The sequence below is a fragment of the Zosterops lateralis genome (genome assembly GCF_965231275.1).
Source record: "Zosterops lateralis genome assembly, chromosome: 10".
In the NCBI taxonomy this organism is placed as follows: Eukaryota; Metazoa; Chordata; class Aves; order Passeriformes; family Zosteropidae; genus Zosterops; species Zosterops lateralis.
In genome coordinates, this window is record NC_139770.1 from 9,606,672 (window position 1) to 9,615,597 (window position 8,926).

Below are 8,926 nucleotides of genomic sequence, written 5' to 3' on the forward strand. Positions count from 1 at the left end.
CTTCCCGGGCACATTTAAAGACATGAATTGGGTGCTGAGAGCTGTGCATAGGCAGGGAATTAATACCTACCGTGGCCCAGTGGGAGATGTAACAAGTCCTGGCAATCAATCCTGGGAGGCCTGGGGGCCACCATAAATCAATCTGTGAGTGCCAAGTGGCTCTGAACCAAGGGGAGGGGAGAGGGGCCATCCCTGTGCTGTGCCATGTAGTTACATATTTTTGGTAGCTCAAAAAGGAGGAGACTTAGGAAGTAACAAATAAAGCCATGAGGTGACTTCTTGGTGCCTGGTAAAATGCCCCAGACCCATGCTCCATTTAAATGTATTTTGGAGATGGTCTTGCTGTAGATAAGGTGGTCCCAAGCTCATTATATGTTGGCCAGGATGCTTTCAGCTGGCAAAATGCTCCTTTGGCTGTCCCCTGGCTTGGCTCTGCTGCTGAGGAAAGGCAGGACTGCTTTGGCCAAGTCCCTCCTGCCCACCGAGTGTGCCACAGCTTTGTCATAGAGCAGATTTCAGCCAGGGTGAGGGATTTCCATCACAGCTTGTTTGCTGCTTCTGGGGCTGGCAGAGCACCCTGCTGCAGCCCTGGGACCTGCCATGGGCTACCCCTCATCCTTCCCAAGCTTGGCTTTTTCGGGTTAAGGAAAATGTGGTGGTAACTCTGCCCTTAGTGTGGGATGGAGGCCCACAAGACACTCCCTTCTTCTTGCAGCTGCCTCTGTCACCTGCAGGTACAAAATGCCATCTCCATTACTGGTTGCAATCCCAGTGTTGGCTCTGCCACCTCTGATGACTTTGCATGGTGCCATGGAGCAGCATCAAACAGGAGCCAAAAGAGATGGTGAGGGGGAGACAAGAAAACAATGTGCTATTAGCAAAGCCCTGGACAACAGACACCTCCACATCCTGGGATGAAATAATCTGATCCTTTTTTGATCTTGGGTGATTCATTCTGACCTCAGTAAAAAAACACAGTCCCCAGCCTCGTGCTGGATGGAGGGCACAGAGTTGGAACTGTGCAGATTCCTGTCAGGATGCCTTGGCCTGCAGCCAGCCCTGATCCAATTCATCACTGCCCAGGGGCCAGGCCAAGGCATCGCCCCGGGGTAACTCAGCCTAATGGCAAAAGCCCCGTGCTCCTGCCAGGTGAAAAAGCACTTCAAGTCTGTGCCGGCCCTGATTAGCAAAACTATGGTTGCCATGGAGCCTGAATACCTGCTCACAGAGTGCCTGCCTTCCCTGTCCCTCAGCAGACCCAGGGGACACAAGCTGTGGAGCAGAGGCCAATTTTGCTGTTCCTTAGAAAGCTGATTGCTTTTATCCCAGTGAATATTGAAATGGTCTTTTTTTTTTTTTTTTTTTTTTTTTTTTTTCAGCCTCGTTTTGGGTAGAGGAGAAACGTCCTTCTCCAGCTATTCCTCAGATGAGCTGTGGGGCTCTACGTGCAGAAGTTGTTGCAGGGAGAAACACCAGGCTGTGAGTAGGGCACCAGCCCTACATCCCACAGGAACATGGAGCTGTCCCAGGAGAGCAAAGGCTCCATGCTGTTCCTTTACCAGATGCCTGCATTCTGGAAAAGGTCTGGCCAGTTTATGACAAGCTCAGAAAAGGGGATTTGGAGATCTAGAAACAACTGCCACTATTGTGAGAACTTAAGATGTCACCTGGTCAGGCTGTGTGAGAGGGGAAGAGAAGTAAAAATGCTGAGGTGAGATTTTTGGGAATGGGTACAGCTGTTACACAGTGTAAAAGGCCTCTGGAGAGTTAGTGAGTAGAAATGCACAGGAGAATGATGGCTAAAAAATTATTACAGGAGGGTGTCCCACACAGACCAGGACGGGTGGGTGGGCTCTGCTGGGTAAAATACAGCAGGGCTGTTTGAAAAGGGCACCCCGCTGACCTTTCTGCTCAAAATTATCCAGATCTGAGCCTGTTTGGTGCCCTGTGGGTGTGTGTGGCCCTTCCTGGCCTTAGTGTCTAAAAAAAGCATCCTCTTGCTCTCTGAAATGCATCCTCTAGGCTTGTCATCTCCAGGTGACCAAAGAGAACAATTTCCCAGCTAGACAGCTCCCAGCAGAGAGAGAAGCCCCTTTTACACCCCCATGGCCAAAAGATTTGCTTACTCTTCAAGGGGAGAGGGTTCATTCTTGCCCAAAAGCTTCATGACCCTGTTCTGTCTGTGCTGGCTATCCCTGCCCTGGGAAATTTGCTTCAGCAATAGCCTGAGAAGGGGCTGCTCATCTGCTTCCTTCTGTGGCAGCAGAGTGCAACCCAGGGGCTCTTGCCTGCTTCAGGATAGCACAGAGGGGACAGTGGAGTGTCTGTGCCTCAGTTTCCCTCTAGGATCCAATGTCACTCTGTGGCTTCTCATGTTCAGAACCAAAGGGTGTTAATTAAATCTGCAAATGGGATGGAGAGATCTGCTACCACCTGGAATTCTGGATCTGACAGCCTGGAGGGGCTTGTGATTCATTTTGGAGTGAACCAAGTTTTGTCTTGTCCTTGCTCCTTGCAAATCATCCTTCCTACATGCCTGTTGTCCTCAGGAAGGAAAGGAGGCTTTAGGGAAACAGATGTTGAAGTTTGTCAAGAGCTCAGCAACATCTCCATTGCTTTGTTCCAATCCAAGCAGCCTCCAAACACCCCAGTGCCAGGAGACATCCCCTCATCCTCCTGGGAGTACAGGACACTTGAGCCATGGGGGTTCCTGCAGGGACAAGGACAGAGGTGCAGAGCTCAGGGAGTTCCTCTGTGGCTGCATGCAGGGACCAGCCTCTGCCCCCAGGATGGGGAGATGGCTGTGTAACAGTGCACAGAGCTCAGGGAGCACCTGGGGCTGTGCTGGGAGTGGCTGCCTGTGACTGTGCTCACCAGGGCAGTCAGAAAACAGAGGGAGACAGATGAGGAATGGAAGGGAGTGAGATTTCCCGGAATGCTTCTTTCCATGTTGCAATCCCTGAAGTGGGCTCATGCTGATGCTCCTTGTGCCTCTGCACTGGCACAGATCTGTTCCCTGCCTCGGGCATCCCCCAGGGAAAACAGCCTGTGCACAATCTGGAGGCAGGGAAAGAAATCCCTGCCTCATCACTGTTTGTAGCTCTGCCACCCAGGGGGTGTGACCTGCAACGTGCCAGTTCCCTGGCACTGTCACCCATCATGGCATCTGCTGAAACAGCCCTGCTGAGCCCTTGCCAGCATCATCAGGCTGCTGTCCCTGTGTCCTGTCCCAGCTGTCACCAGCACTATGCCATAACCCTGTTTTAGTGTGTCCCCATCCCCGGAGGGGATGAAGTTTCATTTCCTCACTTCCATAGGAGCAGGCAGCAACTCTTCTCCTTCTCCCTCCCAGTTTCAGACGCTGTTTCCAGCTTGTTGATTTCTTCCCTTGAGGAATGTCTTGTTTATACTCATTTACCCTCCAGGCCTTTGGCTTCAGCAGTTCCTCTCCTCTGGGGGAAAAGATGATTTCCTGAGGAAAGTCAAGGCTCAGGGCAGCCATGGACCCTTCCTGCCCTGGGCATGTTTGCTCTGCCAGCTCCCCTCTGCTTGATGCTTTTTTTGCTGCAGGAGCAGAGGTGGGGCCAGGTTAGGGCTGGCAAGAGGGCCCAGGGCTTTGCTGGTCTTGTCCTGTCATCTGTCTCCTGCTCTGGAATTTCTTTGACCAAAATCAACGAGGAGCAAGTGGTACTTCTCCATCTGCTCTGTGCTCTGGCATCAGGAGGAGGATTGGGCCATGCAGGACCCCAGGGGTTGTGTCCTGGTGCTGGAGGCCACCAGATCCGGGTAGCTCCTCACATCCTGCCACCAGCACGGGGCTCAGCAGTGCAGTGAGCTGTGCTGGGGCTCAGCAGTGCAGTGAACTGTGCTGGGGCTCAGCCCGTGTGGGAGGGGGGCATGGGGCTGGCAGCAGGTCTCTCCTGGCAGGTCTATCCACGTTCCTTCCCCAGGATCCCTGTCCTGCCTGCTCCAATTCAGCCCTGCCGGGCTCTTTCAGCTCAGCCTCTGTGCAGGGTGGGACGCTGCTGGGACGGGCAGAAGGAGGTAAGTCCCGGGATGCCAGAGCCCTTGAAGGTGTCATCCCTGGAGGGGACCGGGTCCACCAGTGTCCTGCCACCCTGGGAGAGGATGAAGGAACCATCGCGTGTCCCCGTGTCCGTCCCGCGGGGTGGCAGTGCCCGCGGCCGTCTCACGGAGCAGCGGAACGATGCGCTGCCGACCCCCATCCCCCGCCCCTCCTCCCCACTGCGGGGCTGGGCCGGGCTGGAGGGCCCGGAGCCGCCGAGCCCCCTCCCGCAGCCGTCTGCCCTTGGCGGAGCGGGAGCCCCGGGGCTTCTCCGGCTCCGGGCGGGTCTCGGACCGGGCAGCACGTGGAGGAGAGAGGAGCGGCGGGCGGAGCGGGGACACGCAGCCCTGACACGCGTCCGTGGGGGTGAGGAGCCGTGAGTGGGGCTGTGTGTGTGTGTGCATACATGTACATGTGTGTGCGGGTCTGCACAGGAGGGGTGCTCCCGGGCACGGGGCTGTCAGCACGGAGGACGGGCGGGAGCGGGGACACGCCGGACACGCCGGGCACGGGGAGCGGGGACACACTGGGGGACACACCGGGCACGGGGAGGGAGCGGAGCCGGACGCGGAGCGCGGGGCGATGCTGCGAGCGCAGCAACTTCCTCGCACCCCAGTGAGCCGGGAGCCGGCTGGAGCCACCTGCTTTACGGGGAAGTGATTCGGGTGACCCAGGGACTGCACATCTGGAAGGGGGAGACCTCAGGGAGCCGCTGGGTCCATCCGCATTTGGAGAGATGAGGCCGGACGAGCGGGCGCTGCCCAGGCTCCCGGCCGGACGGTGCCGGGGCGGCCGCGGGGCTGATCGATGCTTTACTCGCCCTCGAGGCCACGCAAATGATAAACCCCGGCGTGGCGAGGGCTGCCCGGAGGGGCAGGAGCCGCCCGTGCCGCCCTCCCCGGGACTCTCAGAGTCGATGGAGTTTATTACCTTAACGTTATTTCCTCTCTCTGAAGGGCAGCTTTTGGGCAGTGCTGCTTTGCAGATAAGGAGGCAGCCCCTGGCAGGGGCAGGGTCTCGGCACCGCCATTTGTTTGGGCAGCGGTGGGAAGGGAAGCCCCTGGCACTGCCCCCAGCCTCTCAGCTGACAGCGCACAAGAGAGAGAAGGTGGATAAGGGCAGGCGGCTTCTCCAGCTGAGCTCCGAGGGGAAAGCAGCGGCAGGATTTCATTTGCCTGCCTCTTAAGGCAGTGAAGTCTCCATCCCCTCCCACACTCCCTCCCCAGACCTGACCCTGTCCGGAGCAGGGGTGGTGGGACCTCAGCGTTCATCTGGAGTTTCCCAACAAGCCGTAAGTCCTTATCGTGTTGGAAAATCAATTTTCCCTCTGGCTGTTTTATTGGTTGTCCTGTCAGCCGTTCTACATATCCGGTAGAATTGTGGCAAGGAGAGATTTTTGGGGCTGGCTTTTTGGGGCTGTATCCTGCTCTGCTTACAGAGCAGGAAAAGAGGACAGCCCTGCTGACATTCCCTAATGGGACAGAGGGGCTGAGGTACACTGGGGACCTCCCAGTGTTGTTTGTGGATGGGAAATGGGGCAGAAAGCACTTGGGAAGCCTGAGGGAGTTTAGGTGGAAGTTTTGTGTGATTTCCCAAAGGAAAGGCTGTGTCTGGGGCAGGATGGATGTGAGAGTGCAGAGCCCTGCTGATCAGCAGAATTCCGGAAGCCTGACACCAGTGGGGAGAGGGACATGGGGAGCAGAGAAGCTGGGAAAGCATCCCACAAACCTCTGCATCTCTCCACAGCCATGAATCCCTATGTCAACTGCTCCAGCTCCGAGTTCCCCCTGCCCCAGCAAGACTTCCCTGTGGAGCCCATCAGCCCCGATCTCAGCAACAGGACTCACCCAGAGACCTTGTTCGACCCTAAGGATGCCAACCTGACAGAGGAGCAGCTGCGGGATAAGTACCTGGGACCTCGACGGTCCAACTTCTTCGCCCCAGTCTGTGTCATTTACCTGCTGATCTTCTTGGTGGGGGCTGTGGGCAACACGCTCACCTGCATCGTCATCCTCCGGCACCGGTTCATGAGGACGCCCACCAACTACTACCTGTTCAGCCTGGCCGTGTCTGACCTGCTGGTGCTGCTGCTGGGGATGCCACTGGAGCTGTACGACATGTGGAGCAACTACCCCTTCCTGCTGGGGGCCAGCGGCTGCTATTTCAAGACTCTGCTCTTCGAGGCCGTCTGCTTCGCCTCCATCCTCAACGTCACGGCCCTGAGCGTGGAGCGCTACATCGCTGTGGTGCACCCGCTCAAGGCCAAGTACGTGGTGACCAGGAACCACGCCAAGAGGGTCATTGTCACCATCTGGGTCTTCTCGGTCATCTGCTCCATCCCCAATACCAGTGTCCACGGGCTGCAGCCTCTCTACGTGCCAGGACGGGGGCAGGTGCCCGATTCAGAGATCTGCACCCTGGTGAAACCACGCCTGACCTACAATCTCATCATCCAGGTCACCACCATCGTCTTCTTCTTCCTGCCCATGGGGACCATCAGTGTCCTCTACCTTCTTATTGGCCTGCAGCTCAAGAAAGAAAAGATGCTGGAAGCCTTGGGAGCAAAGACCGGCAACAGCCGCAACTGCCACAACACTCAGGGGCAGAAGAAAGTCAAGAGGAGACAGGTCACAAAGATGCTCTGTGAGTTGGTGCTGGGGATGGCAGAGCCAGGGAGTATCTCCCAAGGCTGTGTTGGGAGGGTGCTGGGGAGAAACTGAGTCATGGACAGTCCAGAGCACTGAGGCTGGGTCATCCCAGATGAAGGTTGTGGGTCTGGCTTGCAGGGTGTTGGGGCAAAGGCAGATCTGGTGATTCTAGTGCAGCAGTAAGGATTGCTTGGGCCAGCTCCCTCCAAGCCATACTATATCCTCTCCTCGAGGGAAGTGCAGGGTGAAAAACAGAAAGGAGGTGGGTTGGGATGGGAGAACTCACTCCTCATCCCTCCACCCAGACCTCAAATCCTGGTGGCAGTGTGGGCTTTCCCAGAAGGGCAGCACTTCTGCCCAGCCCCACAGCCTCTGTAACTCTAATGGGGCAGTGACCCAAGGCTGGATTGAAACATCCTCTTTCCCACTGCTGTTCACTCTTGCTCCCCTCCCCAGCATGGTTCCCAGAGCCTCTGGCCCCCTTCCCAGGAGTGGGAGCTGGCTGCCCTTGGGTAGCTGCCTCCTCCTCCACCTCCAGCATGCTGACCTCCACACGCTCCCAGTCCCGTGATGGCACAGCCATGGCAGATCACCCAGCCCAGCAGCAAGGCCAGGGCTGCTTCTCCACCACCTCCCAGACAAGGGGTGACTCTGCTTTCTAAGGCACTTGGGCTGGGCTGGGGACAAACAGGGACCTGTCCCTGCATGACACAGAGATGTATTGTGGCATGGGTATGGCAGAGGACTCCAGGACTACCTGTATATATACATACCTACACCTTTTCCTTTCCATCAGCAGAGCTGGGTTATAAAACAATAAAAACAAAATCAAAACCAGAGCACAAGGAAAGGTCTCAAATACTTTGTGCTCCTTGGACTTTGCTGGTGAAGGTGGCAGGTTTCTGGAGGCTGGATGCCAGTAGGGGAGTGAGTCCCCCAGCTGTGCTGCATGGATGTGATAAGGCCAGCTGCCTGCCAATGAGGAGTGGAGAAGTGTAGCACAGAAGGGCCTGAAGAAGCACTGGCAGGAGATGGAGGGAGGAGATCCTGTCCAGACCTCCATCTCCTGCCATGACAAGTCCAGAAGGCACTGAGGGGACCTTTCCCCTCTCTTTCCTCTCCCTTGTGCTTCTTTGCTATGGCCAAAGCTGAAATGGAGCAGTGCTTGGCCAGGGACTGGAGATCTCTGTGGGAGGTTGGTGATCCCCATCCCCCCAGTAACACTGGCTCCTTATCTCCCCACAGTCGTGCTGGTGGTGGTGTTTGGGATCTGCTGGGCTCCCTTCCACACTGACCGCCTTGTCTGGAGTTTTGTCTCCACCTGGACCAGCAGCATGCTCCACATGTTCCAGTACGTCCACATCATTTCAGGTGTCTTCTTCTACCTGAGCTCGGCTGCCAACCCCATCCTCTACAACCTGATGTCCACGCGTTTCCGGGAGATGTTCAAGGAGGTGATGTGCCGCTCCGGGCACCGCCCGCCCTGGGCGCGGAGGTACTCGCCCAGCGTCACCCGCACCACCACCCGCAGCACCGAGTGCGAGGCCCTGCCCAGCACCAACGGGCTGCCCCTCTCTGACAACGAGGAGTATGAGCTGGAGGACATGGAGAGGGGCCAGGACACCCCCCACGCCATGTCCCTCTGCTGAAGAGTGGGAGGATATGGAAGGACTCTGGGACCAGCTTTCCTCACCAGCAGCATCCATCTGACTGTGGCACTCATCCTGTGGTGGGGAGCGGGGCAGGGGTGATGGAGGGATCCCAGCCTCTCTGTGCTGTCCCACTGGGATGGAAAGGCTGGTTGGATCAGCAGCACTGCTCCAGGGTGGAGTGGTGGCCTTGCTGTGCTCTGGATGCATTGCAATGCATCCCACTCTCCTCAGCACCAGGCCTGGCCAAGCCCAGGACATCCCTTGTGGTGTGGGGACGGCTGACTTCTACATCAGGAATATGTCAGCAATCCCTAAAAATATTCCATCCCTCCTGGACCAGTGGGGTGAACTTGCAGGTACCAGAGCCAGGGACTTAGGCATCCCAGGCTGTTTTGGGACACAGGGATGGATGGGTGTCCCCAGAGATGCTTGCACCTGGGCTGAGACCCAGGGGGGTGTGGGAGGTTTGCATGTGCTTGTGGAAAAATCCTATGGGGAAAAACGGTCTGTGGGTGCCTTCTCCCTTGAGACCTCTTCAGGGCTGTCTGGCACCAATGTGA

At 56.9% G+C, this 8,926-nt stretch overlaps 1 protein-coding gene across 1 annotated transcript; it reads left to right on the plus strand.

The window, feature by feature from the left end:
* Positions 1–5,814: 5,814 nt before the first annotated feature.
* On the plus strand, positions 5,815–8,363 carry NMUR1 (neuromedin U receptor 1; the record flags this gene model as incomplete). The annotated part of the gene is made up of 2 exons (XM_083868257.1): positions 5,815–6,709; positions 7,960–8,363. 2 exons carry the CDS (start codon positions 5,815–5,817, stop codon positions 8,361–8,363), a joined length of 1,299 nt encoding a protein of 432 aa, XP_083724383.1.
* Between the last annotated feature and the right edge of the window lie 563 nt (positions 8,364–8,926).